The 16,786-nt window shown below is 33.6% G+C and overlaps 1 protein-coding gene and 1 non-coding gene across 2 annotated transcripts; both read left to right on the plus strand.

Moving 5' to 3' along the window:
* Positions 1-18: 18 nt before the first annotated feature.
* Positions 19-15,482, plus strand: LOC140044216 (matrix metalloproteinase-17-like). The gene is made up of 13 exons (XM_072088693.1): positions 19-192; positions 780-1,036; positions 2,304-2,578; positions 2,675-2,833; positions 3,528-3,657; positions 8,652-8,670; positions 11,040-11,299; positions 11,922-12,202; positions 12,291-12,449; positions 12,669-12,847; positions 13,570-13,714; positions 14,201-14,461; positions 14,733-15,482. The coding sequence occupies exons 1-13, from the start codon at positions 109-111 to the stop codon at positions 14,927-14,929; spliced, it is 2,406 nt and encodes an 801-aa protein (XP_071944794.1). The 5' UTR covers positions 19-108; the 3' UTR covers positions 14,930-15,482.
* On the plus strand, positions 12,979-13,050 carry Trnad-auc (transfer RNA aspartic acid (anticodon AUC)). Its single transcript has one exon. It is a non-coding gene; the product is annotated as a tRNA-Asp (tRNA).
* Positions 15,483-16,786: the final 1,304 nt, after the last annotated feature.

Here is a 16,786-nt window from a genome sequence, read left to right on the forward strand (position 1 = left end):
ATGTTTATTATTTTCTAACTAGATACCCATAAAACAGCCATATTTTTGTCTATCCATGTTGTATTTTTTCATAAGTCTGAGTGACAGTAGGCATACTGGTTTGACATCATGGTAAAACTAATTGTATATTTGACGCAGGCTTTTGTTTACATTACAGTAGTCTCTAGCAGACGATTGTCAAAGTCTGAAGAGGTAAGAAACGTTTTGTACAATTTCTTAAACAATAGTATTAGAAACATCATAAAACAAGGCCAACAGCCATAAGTCGCGTACTAAAACGCATAGTGATACCGGACCGACAGACAGACCGACAGACCGACCGACCGACATAGTGGAACCGTCCACGCGACTAAAAAGGAAGCAATGCTGTAGTTCTATCATTATTTACTTGTTCAAAGTAAAAATACAAGAAATAAAATATGCAAGTATGGAATAAGCAAGAACAACAATTTACGACATTTAAGCATTGAATCTAAATTGTGCAGTTTCATTCATTGCCAATCATTATGTTGTTAACAGGTTGTTAACTGTTTTTACGTAATGATTTTTTTATTATTGTTGGATTGAAATAAGAAGTATAAGCATTGTTCTCATTCTGAATTAAGTTATTTGACCAATCTAAGTTGTGACTGGTTTTCTGTTTTGGCCGAATTGGGAACAGTTCATACAGTAGAGCGGATTTTTAATGGGCTTATCCTATTTAAAAGAAAGACACTAACTTGTCTGATCGACAAAGTTTGACCATGGCATTCTATTTTTTGGTATAATGATAATCTTAGGCATATTTGGAACGATTTGGCTATCTAAGCCCAATAACAGACGGGAAAGAACGTTCGGACGGTGACTTGCGTGAAGGCATTCTGTTGTTTCAAACTACATTAGATCTAGGACGAACTGGTACTATGACAGAGGAAACATCTGCTATGATGGTAAAACGAAGATGTGGCTTAAAGGACATAGAAGAACCGAAGTCGTACATGCAGTTAAAATATTCATGGAGTGAGAAAAGGTGGTTAAGCACATCCTTAACCTACAGGTATGTCCATCATTTTAGATTGTTTTTTTTTAAATTAAAGCTTTTATTCTTATCCATCGTACGGACACTCATTAAAGCTTGGTTTCACTCAGACAAACGATGTAGACCAATCACGACGCGACAGTTCGGATGATCCATCGTGTCACAATTGGTAACATTATTTGCGTGGCGCTTACGGATTTGCGTTGTGTGCTTATGATAAAGCGAGCTTAACTTTTTTTTCTTACTTAGTTAATTACATGTTAAAATAAATCACGGTGGCCCTGTTTGTATTGATTTCGTTCAAATTTAAATTTAAATAAATCGACTACATTTTAAACATTAAACGTATTGAAATATATCAATTCATTTTATTATTAGAATAAATATTTTAGGCTATATATACATTAAATTCAAATTCGTACAAGTAAACATGATAAATGGAATATATGCTATAAATCGTATGCGCAGTTTGATCGCTCAATTGACGTGTATGTGTTGAGGATTTATTAAAGATGCATTGTCCCCCAAAATCATGAAAAATAAAGATTTATAAAATCAGACTTTGAATGTGTAAGCACAAAATCAATTTAATTAGGTAATCCGCACCAAAAAAAAAAATCCCCTTGTATAAAGTTTTATTTTTAAACTGTTATATTTAACCCAAACCAATTTCTCTGGTTTTTTTTTGCTTTAAATTACAATTTTTCTGGTAAATACTTAACTATGTGACATAAAAATGGCATATTCTTCAACAACAAAAATTTTTTTTTTAAATTCAAGGGAACAATATATCTTTCTATATATATCTATCTATATATGTCTATCTATATATATTGCTGAAAATCAGAATCTGACTCAAGAAAGTTACTGAAAAAAACGTTATTTAAAAATTTGAATTATTATATCGTTGTTGAAATGTGTTTTATCGTGTATGTCTTTGTCGTATGTAGGGCAATAATTTAGTTTTAATAATAATATATGATTTTAGAATAGTCAGCTTAACGGCGCATGCGCAGCTATGAAGACGCTTATTTATTTTCCAGGATTGTGGGATGTAGCTTACATGAGGTGGCAGCAAGTCATATTCTTTCTCATTTTTATCAACTATTAATATATATTAATACTTTTTTTATTAATGTATTGAACCTCATATTTTCAATTCTAGATCAGTACTCGTCAGTGTCATATTTCATTTTCCTTTCAAACGAACAAAATTGTTGTAAATTGTAGGCCTAGTATGTATTCGTAATTTGTCTTCATATTTTAACATTTCCGATTTTTAAAGTTTCTTGAATTATTCATCCGACCTGACTGAGAATCAAACGAGGGAAACTGTTGAGAGTGCTCTTAAACTCTGGAGTGATGTCACACCTTTAGTATTTACAGAAGTTTCAGAAAATGGTGATATTGAAATTCTGTTTCAAGCTGGGGAGCATGGAGATGATTTTCCATTTGATGGCCCTTCTGGTGTACTTGCGCATGCGTTTTACCCCGGACCTGGTTTAGGTGGAGATGCACACTTTGATGAAGACGAGGATTTTACACTTAATGGAGCACCAGGTAGGATTTGTAAATTCGTGTGTACTTTATCAAGTGTAGGCTTAATTTAATGGTTTCTTAACAAACGATAATTGGAGTTAATTACTTTTGTCGTAGGAATTGATTTGTTTTATGTAGCTGTACACGAGTTTGGACACAGCTTGGGCCTTAACCATTCCACAGACGCAACGGCAGTAATGTATCCATATTACCCAGTGTACAGCCCTAACTTGCAACTATCACAAGATGACATTGATGGCATACAATATGTTTACGGTAGGTGGTTTGGAGGATGAGATAAACTCGTCAATATATTATTTATCATCATCATAATTATAAACTCATATAATTTACGTATATAATTGAATACAAGCTGAAAGGACGTACACATTTGCCAATTTTGTTGTAGGCCCTAAAGTCTGTTTTCCAGTAGGCGAATCATTTTATTCGTGCGAATCGACAAGGCCAGCTTATCGTATGCATATTCATATTTGATTCTTTTATTTTGCTTTTCGCTACAGCGAAATTAGTAGTATTCTTAGATTATTTTCCTACCTTTCCAAAGCGAAAATTGCGCAAAACAATCAAAACGTAGGAAAAACTAAGCAGATGCAATTGAAATTGTATTTACTTTAATAGTCGTGATTTTTTTTTTCTCTCGACTACCTTATAGGTTATTTTTTCTATTTGATCCAACTGATCATTTTTTGACGCAAACATTTCTTACATTTCCAAATCTCGAAAGCTAAAAACCACGACCATTACCATTGGTAAACCATTACTTTCAAAACCGCGTATTATAAATCATTGACGTAAGTGTAACTAACAATTGTATAACGAAGTAAATCAACATCACAAAACAGTGTCTGTAAGTTCTGATGTTAGTTCCATTCCATGTGATATTTTAGAATCATTAGCCTATTTCATTAAGAATACAACTAATGGCCCATAATCATTAACGTTTTTATAGGATCAAATCCGGATGCTGTTGCAGATTCCACGACACCAACAGTTCCAGATTCTACAACAATAATTTCTACCGATTCAAACGAAAACGAAAAAGAATGTCTCTGTCGTCGGAAGAAAATAATAATAGATTAGTCTACAGTTACGTAACTACGGTGGCTGATTTCCGCCAAAGAAAACAATATTTTATAATAATACGGCGTTATAACGCCGTATTAGGGCGTTATAACGCCTTATTAGGGCGTTATAGTGCCCTACGGCGTTTTTCATTGGCGGAAATCAGTCCCCGTTATAGCTAACGTTTTAACTGACTTTTATCTTAATGGCATTAGTACGTAAATCTATAACAAGCTTAAACTATGTTACAATAGTCATACCTAGAATAGTGACGTCATATCATCCACATCTATATTATTCAAGTCATTATTAGTCAAGTTAAATTATATAACTATGATTTATAGAATTTAATTTTGTATTACAATATTTTTGGTGATAGGCTAGCTCTTTATTATGAGTGTATTGTATAGGAATTGCAAATGAAAGAAGTACCATAGGTGTTCGACACCTTCATTGTATTCTTTTCATATTTCTTTCCATTTACATGTTTCTATTCTTGCAAAGGTACCGTAGGGACCGACGGGGTAACGTCTCAGATGAATGGCAAGGAAGCAGAGTAGCATGTTTTTTTAATATTTATTTTACACAGAATAGCCTATATTGCAATATTTAAAAATAATTATAATAAAAATGATAATTTAAACAAATATATGTTTTAAATAATATTTACGCTGGATGTATCAATAATACAATTACGTTATGAAAACAAAATCCGTTTGAAATAATTTTTACAAAACAAATAGATGCACTAATTATGTTTAAATAACAAAAACTGACGACAAATTCATGATTCGATGTTTATCTGAACATGATCAGGAATGATGATCATACTGATGATGTTCATACTGATGATGATCATACTGATGATGTTCATACTGATGATGTTCATACTGATGATGATCAAATAGGATCGAAACGTCGAATCATGGCTTCCCTCTCGTTATTTTTAGTCAGTTTTATACTTATGGTAATGTTTACAAATACTATTACCACGATCATAAAATAGAGCATAGCAAAATTGTTATAAGTTCATGGTACAGTATAATAATCAGTATAGAAAGCGGTTCAATCGGTATAAAGGGCGGTTTAATCCGTAATGACGGTCAAATCAGTATAAAGTGCGGTCCAAACAGTATAAAGGGTGGTCCAATCAGTATAAATAAAAGGGCGGTCCAATCAGTATAAAGAGCGATCCAGTCTGTATAAAGGGCGGCCTAATCAGTATAAAGGGCAATCCAATCTGTATAAAGGGCGGTCCAATAAGGAAGTATAAAGAGTGGTTCAAACTGTATAAAGGGCGATCCAATCTGTATAAAGGGCGATCCAATCAGAATAAAGGGCGGTCCAATCAGTGTAAAGGGTGGTCCAATCAGTATAAAGGGTGATTCAATCTTTGTAAAGGGTGGTTCAAACTGTATTAAGAGCGATCAAATCTGTATATAGGGCGGTCCAATCACTATAAAGGGCGGTCCAATCAGTATAAATGATGGTTCAAACTGTATTCAAGGCGATCCAATCAGTATAAAAGGCGATCCAATCTGTATAAAGGGTGGTTCAAACTGTATTAAGAGCGATCAAATCTGTATATAGGGCGGTCCAATCAGTATAAAGGGCGGTCCAATCAGTATAAAGGGGGGTTCAAACTGTATTAAGGTTGATCTAATCTGTATATAGGGCGGTCCAATCAGTATAAAGGGCGGTCCAATCAGTATAAAGGGTGGTTCAAACTATATTAAGTAAGATCCAATCTGTATAAAGGGCGATTCAATCAGTATAAAGGGCGGTGCAATAAATATAAGAGACGGTTCAATCAGCAAACAACTGTCTTGTTGTCGCTTCGATTCATTTTGTGATAGCGACGCAGTATTTTTGTTGTTATTATAAAGCGTGATGGAATGTTTGGTATTAAGAAATTGTGCTTTGTCGGCTTTAATCGGTCTATATTTAGAGTTATATTTATTTATATTTGTATAGGCCATAGGGCCTATTGTATCAATAAGTTGTTTGTGTTTTAAAAATGTTAACTTATTCAGGCTTATAAATAAACATAAGTTAGTTAATCTGTTTTGCTTAAAAAATAAAACAAAAGTTTCAGTTTGACCTTAATGTATAAACGACTGGAAAATACCAAAGAATCGTATGCTTAATTATAAATGAGTAAATAAGCTTACTGTACATTTAATAGCCGGATTTCTTTCGAACTATTAATCCGATATTCTCCAATACTGCTTATGTTCTTTATCTGTACCTGCTTTTTTTAAACAATTTAGCGTATAATGTACTAATCCATGACCTAAAAGATAGAAATAGAAAAGTTTACTGCATTTATCATGGAAAGTGATAATTTTATAAACATAAGAGGGGTTTTCCGGATTTGTAGACGACCTTATTATATGAACGATCGAACTATTATCAATCAATATTAGTTTGGATCCGTACATTTATTGGATTTAGGCATATATTGTGGTTTTGTGGGTGTTTTCGATAGGTATCCCATAGCCTGATACAATAAAACAAAGGAACTTGTTTTAAAATTGTTATCTAATATCTTATCTTATATATATATATATATAAATATATTTATTACAGTATTTTAACATGTTCTGTTTACAGAGAAGAGCCTGTCGTGAATAGTCGGCAGTCGTGAATATTGCGCGAATGAAACCCACACCTCTCCATGTAGCCCTTTATCGCCGTTGCGCATTACATAGTATTTTAATATTCGTTAGAAGATGGAAAAAGCGGTGAATTATTGAAGTGTCTTTTTATTATACCTCATCATTATAAACATTACATTAATTATGATAGCATACCAGTTATACAAGATAATATAATATTTGACTGATCATTTCTCCCTATAGAGTATTTAGATTTTCCCATTTTGCACTCCAATCAAAATCGGACGGACGCTATTTATAACTTTCTGAAAAAACAATTCAAGAATTTCATCAAATACATATGTGAAATGTAATGTTCGTCACTATAATGTAAAAACATCCTTTAATTTCTTCTTATTTCCTAATTAGCCTATATTCATTGTTCTATTGTGATATTTTTTTAACAAGCGTTATAAGAAGGCTTTAATGTTGTATTTAAAAATAGAAATACATTTAAAAATATCGACATTTTAAACTTCCAGAAAAAAAGTAGGTCCGTTTTATATATATCGATGATTCAATAGCATAATTAAGATTTAGCAAACTCATCCGATCCGATGTCACTCGACTAATCCAGTGATTGTATTCACAGCTGATGACGTAATAATAGTCATAGGACCTTCACTTAACGCTAGTTGGTATAGTTTCTGTTGGTAAAGTAACAACAAATCATTGGCTACTATATTTCCTATCAGAAGACCAACCTTAGACCAGGTTGATATAACTTCCGTTTACACAGGTATAAATTGTTGCTTTATGCCTATTAAAGGAACCCGTGCATTTCTACATAATGTGTAGTCTGTAATTAGTACTCTAAGGTGTGTAAGCTAGAGGAAATACAATGCAGAGAATTATAATTTTACTAGCGTTCCTGGTATATGCTTCCAGTCAACGAATGAATGAAACACAAATAGTAAGTATGCCTACCCGTATATTATTTATACAGTATAGACAAACTATAAACATTTAAACAGATTGTCATGTCGCTTTTGCATAATAGAAAAAAGCTATTTCAGCATATGTAGGCCTATACATTTTACAATCTGTGTCTTATTTTCTTTACAATTGTGACGAGTAATCTCTTCATTAATTAGTATGTTAAGCTACACTCCAACCAACACAAGCTTTCTTTTAAAACGCTGGGTTAGTCATTAGAATACGTTTTTGTGAAGTGAAAGTGGGTTTAATTGGTATTGTTATGACTATGATGTAGCGTAAACATAAATAGACTGAAGTTAAGACTAATGTAAATGTAAAAGCCATGGAGTTTCACACTTCACAGTCACTAGACGATGATTCGGGATAGTTGGGATAAATATGACTGTTGCTGTAGTGGTCACCAATATAAGCATGGATAACGGTATCATAACTAAAACAAGGAGTAACAAAAAAAGGAATGCGTTGTTCACCTGTTACAGGTGTTCGGTTCGGTGGCACCACACAATTGAGCAGAAGAAATACGGCTTGATGTGAACGTTAGATACGGATATCGAGAATGATAATTGTCGTTGTTCTTAAGCTCTGTCTACACTATTAAATATGTGACAAAAACATGTGATGTGCCCATAAATGGACATGATGATGTTGTATCACTACCATATTTAAGCATATCACTACCATATTTGGGCACATCACACTTTTTTGTCAAACTAGTTTGGTAGTGTAGAAAGAGCTTTATTTTGTATTTGCTTGCGCGTATTTTGAAGTTTCGTGCGTGTGAAATAATAATAAGCTATGTTCAAACTTTCTACTGTGCCGTATTGAAATATTTCTATTTACATCAACAAAATTACGCAAACAATAATCTTTAAACACGATAACAGAAATAAATGTAAGAGCGTAAACTGTTTCTATAATTACAATGTGTATATTATAATGTTTAACGTATTTTGAAATGTACGTGCGTGTGAAATAATAAACCATGTTCAAACTTTCTGCCATATTGAAATACTTCTATTTACATCAACAAAATTACGCAAACAATAGGCCTAATCTTTCAACACGATAACAGAAATAAAGGTAAGAGCATAAACTGTTTCTATAATTACAACGTATGGTAGGATTATAGAGCTCCATAATGTGAACAAGGAGGAACTACAGTACTTAGCATAAATTTACATCATTGCCAGTCCATAAGCGAAGTCATTTACTTCCTTATTGCGGCGACGTGTAGGCCTAAGTATTCAGGATGTTAAAGCGAAGGACAAAATGAGGATATAGAAACCAACAAATGTTGTCTTGTTATTTGTAGATTTGTGCTTGTATATTATGTTTTATATAACACCTAAATAAATTCCTGTCATTTGATTGGACGATTGTGAGTCACATGTCGTGCAATATTGTATGTCTTTCAGCCCTGTTAATGGTGACATTGTAGGGAGATGATGAAATAAAAAATATTAAAGCCGAGACAAAATCCTCATATATTAATATATAAATTTAATTAAAAGCAAAAGAAATCTGGCAGTAATCAAATTGAATACTGACCTAGCTGGACGTGTACAAACTAATGTTTTTATTTGGGGAATTAATCACTTATGCGAAAATATATACACTTAAGTTTTATTTATTTATCTTATTGATAGTTAACAATCTGTGAAATCTTGCTATAACCGAAAATAATTAGATACTTTTGTAACACTGGTTACTTTATGGCTCATTTAAATTCAACCTTTAAAGAATTCTTGAAATAATTTCAAGTGGATCTAAATAATGATTGAACTGTTATGTTCTTTAGTTCTTCTTCAAAAAGGAACGCTAATATCGTTTTCTTTTCATTTTAAAATAATTGAATATTTCTTATACTTCACTGGTGTTACTAGGACTATGGTTTGGACAAACTGAAAATGTAGATTACATTTTTACCCGTATTTCTTTTAATATAAGGGAGGTTTCGCAACCTTACGAATACGATAACGAAAACAGATACGTCACACATTTGTGAAACTTTTGAGCTGATCCCCATTTCATATTCGTAAAGCGTTTTCGTGTTTCGTAACTACAAAACGAGTATAGTTTTTAATCTATTTTACACATTTTGCATTTGAATCAGGAATGATTCATGATTATAATATAATTATAGATTTATTGAAAGTAATTTACTAAAGTAATTTACTAAAATGCCTCGTCAATTTTGATAAATAGCAGTTTATAAAGTCTTCACTCGCTTTGATGTTACGCTAGGCTTTGGTAGCCAAGCACCAAGCAACACGTACCTGCGCTTCGCTCAAATTTACCGCAGTCATATTTTGGACGCGCCTCAATATTTCGTTGCCATGCGAAACAGATTTTGTTATGGCTTACGAAAACGAATACGTGTGCGTGACGTATCCGTTGTCGTTATCGTATTCGTAAGATTGCGAAACCTCCATATAGTCTATTATTGATCTAAAAGTTACATAACATTATTACATTTTCAGGACTCCATTTTTTTTCGTTTTTGTGAGCTTGATTAATTAATGGGAACAACTAAATAAAGCCTGTTTTCCTGTCGACGTTATTCGACGCTATCGTTAACAATAATCGGCGATCTTCTACGTAAAAATTAAAATGTTAACGATTTACAGGAAAGGGTACTCGCTATCGTTATCATTTCAACTTGATCGTTTTCAAACGATCGTAGTTGAACTGTTAACTATCAACGACGATAGCGTCTATTAACGTCAACAGGAAAACGGGTTTAAGACGTGGAATTTTTGAAAAAAAAAACAGTATTCGCCTGATCAGTTTTTAGTCGCGTGGAAGCGACTCTATAGTTCACTATGTCGGTCGGTCGGTCGGTCTGTCGGTCTGTCGGTCTGTTGGTCTGTCGGTCTGTCTGTCGGTCCGGTATCACTATGCGTTTTATCGCTTTCTGACCTTATCTTGATATCAGTTTAATCTAGCTAAGTCAATTTTTCACAGTATATTCCTTATGGCCAGGAATCGATGTGGTTATGTTTTCACGGTGCGCAATACAAAATTACGCGGTCTACGCACGATTTAACGAAATCACGTTTGTAATCATATCTTCACAACCATGAATCACAATTAAATAAAATTTGGTACTCATAAATTTCAGGGCATAAATCATCATATGGCAATACAATTACGTGCGTAGCGCATGTAACGCATGCGTACGCGCGCTTAAAATTTTCAAAATTTGAAATAAGAGTAGGCCTACGTTTCAGGTAATTTTAAGCGTTTACAAAATTGCCATGAGTGCGCAGATTTTTGCACGCGCACTGCACGTTAAATGTTATTGCGCACTCTTTTTGCCCGATTTCTGTTTTCTTGACTTACTTTTCAACTCGAAATTACGTTATACGAGCACATCAAAAGTGACAGGCTACGTACGTGTAAATTAAGAAAATATAACTGTTTTTAAACATTTCAACATTTTTAAACATGTTCAGTAATTTCGGTCAGTTGGTAGGTTGGTTGGTCGGTCGGTCGGTCGGTAAACACTAAGCACGCGACTGCAGCAATCTATATGGCCTTGTTCAATTTTTCGTATCGCTAATCTGCCATTCTACCCAAGCCTAGGCCTAGGAATATGTTGACCTATTCCATAGTAGGTGTTTTATAAAATAAATAATACATGTTTTATATTCGTGCAATGAGCCAAATAATTTTATTCGATAAAAGATGAAATGTTCTCTTTTCTTCATGAAATTATTTGCGCCATTGCACTAATTAATTGCATATCAATTACCATTGTGACTTATGCACTTATTCACGGACATTGTGACTTTCTATTGTAGAACTACATGATGAAATATGGTTATATGGAACCAATGACACATGGAAGTCAACATACGGATGAGGAAATGGAGGAAGGTATTATGAAATTCCAGGAATTTAATGGAATGGAACAATCTGGAAACATGAATACAGCCACCATGGAAAAGATGGAAGAGCCACGATGTGGAGTAAAAGATATTTTAAATACCCCAGGATCTGTGCGTGCCAGACGATATGCATTTTCAGGAAGTCGATGGAGTAGTACTACTATAACGTATAGGTGAGTTTAGGCCTTAATCTCTGTATACACTATCAAACTTTATGTGACAGAAAAATGTGATCTGCCCATGGACATGATGATGTCATACCACTACCATATTTTGGCACACAATTTTTGTCAAACCAGTTTAATAGTGTAGACAGAGCTTAAAACTATGGGAAATAATTACTATGGTTCCATTGATATTAACGCCACTTATTTTAAGAAAGAAAGAAATAATGATCAAAACCATGGAAGACTCACTCTAGAAATGTGAAGATGTGACGCCGTATATCGGAAATAACATGTGACGACAATGGTTGATTAGTAATTGTAATATTTATTTATTTAGAACAAATCTGAGAGACAAACAAACAATAATTTCCGAATAATGATTAGGCAATACATTTAAAAGTGAATCTGTATGCAATGTATTCTCGTATCATTTGTACTCGGAAGTTTGGTAGCATACTGATATGACTTCGCCCTGTAATAGATATAATAAAATGAGCATCATGTATACATGTAATGCAGTCGCCAAGTGACTCAGCAAGAAGATTGCAAAGGCAGACACCACATACATTTCTTTAAAAAGAAAAACAAATATTATTGTTATCCATAGAACATTTCATATTTTAAACAGGTATTTGAATTATTCTCCTGATTTGACGCAAGCGGAGACCAGATCTGCAATTGAACAAGCTTTCAAAGTTTGGAGCGACGTCACACCGTTACGCTTCCAAGAAGTGACGTCAGGTGACGCAATTATTTTAATACTGTTTCAAGCAGGTGAACATGGTGATGGTAACGATTTTGATGGACCGAGTGGTACTCTTGCACATGCGTACTTTCCTACGGAAATGGCAATTGGTGGAGATGCTCATTTTGATGAAAGTGAAACATTCTCTGTTAATGGAAATTTAGGTAACTATTGCAAAAAAGTACTTATATCCTACAAAACGTTATAGTCAAACGCGATTGGAATTATCGTCTGGGTTTTTTTGTTTTTCAGGAATCGATTTATTCCAAGTTGCAGCGCACGAGTTTGGTCATAGTATGGGTCTTGCTCATTCAAGCGATCCAAACGCACTGATGGCGCCATACTATGCTGGTTATGTTCGAAATTTTCGACTTCCTCTAGATGATATTAATGGAATACAGGCGTTGTATGGTAAGCTGATTATTATTATTATTAGTGTTATTGTTATTATTATTATTATTATAATTTCCAAATTGTATACAAATTTGTTTCCAAACATGACACATAACCCTCTCAATATCTCAACACTAAGAAAATAGAAACAATAAATAGTAGATGATTAGAAGTAACAAGGCTCCAATCAATAAAGCACAGCAGTACAATGTTTTTTTGAAATGATTTGTTTTTAAGGATCAAATCAAGATGGAGGCAATCCCGTGCCAACCAACCCACCCGTCGGTCGTATGACAGAGACACCGCCGCGGATGCCAATGGTCACACCCTTCCCTACCAATCCCGCTAGGCCGGAATCATGTAATAACAATATCGACGCTATATCTTTTCTAAGGAGAGAACTTTACATATTTCAAGTAAGTTAATTGTCATTAACATTTAAATATGTATATATATATATATAACTGAGGACTAGTGATGTTCCGCCGTACCACGCCGAGAATGTTAAAGAGTCGTTATCCAATCGAGTTCGAACAATACCATAAAAGCCCCAGTGGTCTAATGGTTAGGACATCTGCATATCAAGCAGGCGGTCCGAGTTCGAGTCTCGGTTGGGGCGACTTTTTCTCATTCTCACAGATTTCCTCATCTTTATCGTTTCAAATTAATTAATTAAATTTCAGTATATCACCGGGCGGTTTAGAACTAATGTTCTTTGCCTCTTGTGTTTATATATATATATATATTTATATATATAACACAATGCATGTAGGCCTACAATATATAGGCCCTATTATTTGTGAGAAGGCTTACATAATAATGGCCTGTCATTGTATATTCATATCTACAACCAGTGCAAATAACATGCACTGTGCATTGTTTATGTCCAATCTGGCAAAATATCATTTAGTGGAAGTAAAATACGAGAGTATATCTTTTATATTCTTCAAGCCGAACACAGTAGGCATGAATTGACAACAAAACCCACATAATTTTAATTTTATTATAATTGAAAATGGGATACATACGCATGTGTAGCCTATCACGTGACTTGTTGTGTATGAAATGAATTACTTTTTTTTAAATGCATGTTTCTCTATGTAGCTAATGTACTAACTACAGTCATATGTATACACAGGGTGATCAGTTTCTACGTCTTGCTATGCGTGGTAGTGTAATGGAAGGTTATCCTAGTGAAACGTCTGCTTTCTTTAACGATCTGGAAGACAATATAGACGCATCATACGAACGCTCAACTGACGGTGCTTTCATGTTCTTCAAAGGTCTGTTCTTAAGTTTGAAGAAGCCTACGCGCTTGACTATTTAAAATATACATATAAGTTCTGAAATTATGTTCATTGACGAAATTGTATACTGATTCTTTTAAATCTTCTTATCTGAATACAAAAATAATATGTCATTGCAAGAATCAATGTCGCATTCAGTCTTCATGAATCAGGATCTAGGTCATTTAATATTAGGCCAGTCGCCTTAATTTTAAAACCTCCACGTAACTAACTAGTAACACAGAAAATGGTATCCATCTTCAATTGCATCACTTTTACAAACAAATGTATACATTACTGAAATAAAATTTCTTAACATACGTATCTTCGATTGGTATAACATGTTACCGAAGGAATAATATGAATATTATTTGTTTGGCCTACAAAAGAAAATGTACATTTACCAGCTCAAGTATAGAGCTTATTTTATTGTTAATCAATAATGCATTCAATGAATTAACCTCGTCAGTCTATTTTCTTCAGGTAATATGTATTGGGAGTATAATGGAAATAACATGGTACGAGGTTTTCCCTCTCTCATATCAAACCTTGGGGATTTACCAAATAATCTTGATGCAACGTTAAGATGGGGCAACACCCGTTACACTTACTTCTTTAAGGGTGATCAGTATTGGCGTTACAATGAAGTAAATAAACGCGTAGATGACGACTACCCTAGAGATATAGCAACAGGCTGGCCTGGTGTCCCCGATAATCTCGATGCAGCATTTCGATGGCTCGACGGTAAGAATAATTTTTTTATGAATTTATATTGTAGGCCTATTATAAGTGGGATATGGTAGTACCTTACCTTGTCATATTCTGTTTGTTTCTGAATTAACAATAAAAATGCATTGCAATTTCAAGTTAATTCCGTTTCAGAAGTTTCGATGATTTAATATAAATGCAAAATCAAATCTTAAAAACTTAGATTATGAACACTACTTTCTTTCAAACAAACCAATACCATTTTTTTATTTTGCCTCTGTCAACAATGCACATCGTTTCAACATAGGTAATACGTATTTTGTGAGAAACGGACAGTACTGGTACTTTAACGAAAATCTGCAGCGAGTGGACGAAAACGTGTACCCTAGAGATTTTGGAGAAGATTGGCTCAGCTGTGAAGGGTTAGCTCCAAACAAAGCCTTGCTAAAACATTACAGTTTCCATATCATTGTCTTGGCGTTTGTACTGGCAACATTAGTATAGAACTAGATAATTACATTAATTTTCTATCATATTCAGAATTCTATATTTGAGAAATTATGCGTTACATTAGGTCTAATTGTGTAGCATACCTACCTGGTCTTAGTGAAATCTGCCACACAATCCACAAAATCAATATTTTATTTCCATTTTTAGCAGATACGGATTACCCTTTCTCATAAAAAAATATAAGTTATAGAGTACGGTACTTTACTTGAATTTAGTTGAAACATTCTGTATATGTTTATACCACCGCCAAGTATTATACTTTTACCCGATGTGTTTGTCTATTCCTCTGACATGTAGCTTGCTGGATGTTCTTCTTTTGTAGCAGGTCCCTATTTGTCCACGGAATAATCCAATACCATAGTCCATGGTTATACGATTCACCTACTACTTAATAATTAAAAAATATATATTTTCTTCTGTATTGTAATATTTAGGTTGAGTAAATGGAGGTGATTTTGTACCGTTATGTTCAATACTATTCTCCAAATTTATAAATGTGAAATTATGTGTAATAATAGCATTTTATATAACACTTTTTTTTAAATAAAATGAAAAAAATGTAAAAAAAATCAAGTTGTATTGATAATTATACAAATGTTGAAATTGTGTTATGTGGATGTTGATTTGATGTTATATTTATCTGAGATAAAACGATTTAAAAAGAAAAAATGGCAACACTAGCACTTCCCATTATAGTATCAATAATGTTTCCTAAATTAGAGGAGAATTCAATTCACCTCACACAAGCTTGTTTGCCGGCAGAGCAAAAAAAAAACCCATAGGCATACAAACCATAGAGTGGGACATTATGTTGATATTACGGATGCTTACAAGAGATACTTCGGGAAATGAATGACTATCCTGCAGCATGACGATACAAATGCTGTTTATTCAATGTTTACCATGCAGTTTTGTAACTTCAAGCAAACAGCAACATGGATTAAGTAGATCTGCTAACAGCCTAATTGAAATAGATTTACAACTTATAACCGGCGGCTGGTCGGCTGGCACCGGAAGATGGATCTAAGGATAATGCAATTTTTAACATTATATGGAACCTCTAGGTGATGCACTGATTTATAATATATTATTCATAATTATTACGAGGGGTGCTACCAATAAATCGGCTCCCAACTAATCAACGTCACTAGTAAAATTCTGTAAAACGTTGAACGTTTTGCACGCTTAAGGAAGCAAGACTGAACGAATGAAAGGTATTTTTAGCAGTGCCAATGCGGAGTTAAACTCATCTCCATGCCAGCTAGCTACATAATTGTTTTATGCAAACGAGGCTTTTCACTGTTTATTAGCATGACACGTTATGTAGAAGTAACAATATGAGTATGAAAAAATATTATTACAAGATCACGTCTGTTTACATGGAAACAATCCGATGGACCGATAGTGATAAGTACTTATTTTGTAAACGAAAAGAAGACGAATAGGTCTACCATTTATTTTTAGTAGTAGGAAATTGAGCAAAATACACTGATTGTGGCTTTAGAGCAAACTACATTAGCATCAGATACAATTACTATGTAAATCATAACTATACATTACTGGCTTTACTTTATAATGCTTCAGTTCTGATATTATTTCTTCAGAAATTCACATCAGAAAACAATAGAAAACTATAGTATTCTTGATGGTGTACCGTGATATGAAAAATAAATTAGAAAAATGATTTTTTGTACAATGACCATTTGTCTATGTTATAGGCCTATCACATTTCATTTGACATTTTGAATGTTATGTCATGTAGAAATAGGAAAAAAAAAAATGAATGAAAGTGGGGAATCCAAGAAAGGAGAACTATTACTGTACTTAGTATGTACTGTATGTGTCAACGTT

The sequence above is a fragment of the Antedon mediterranea genome, chromosome 3 (assembly GCF_964355755.1).
Source record: "Antedon mediterranea chromosome 3, ecAntMedi1.1, whole genome shotgun sequence".
Lineage (NCBI taxonomy): Eukaryota > Metazoa > Echinodermata > Crinoidea > Comatulida > Antedonidae > Antedon > Antedon mediterranea.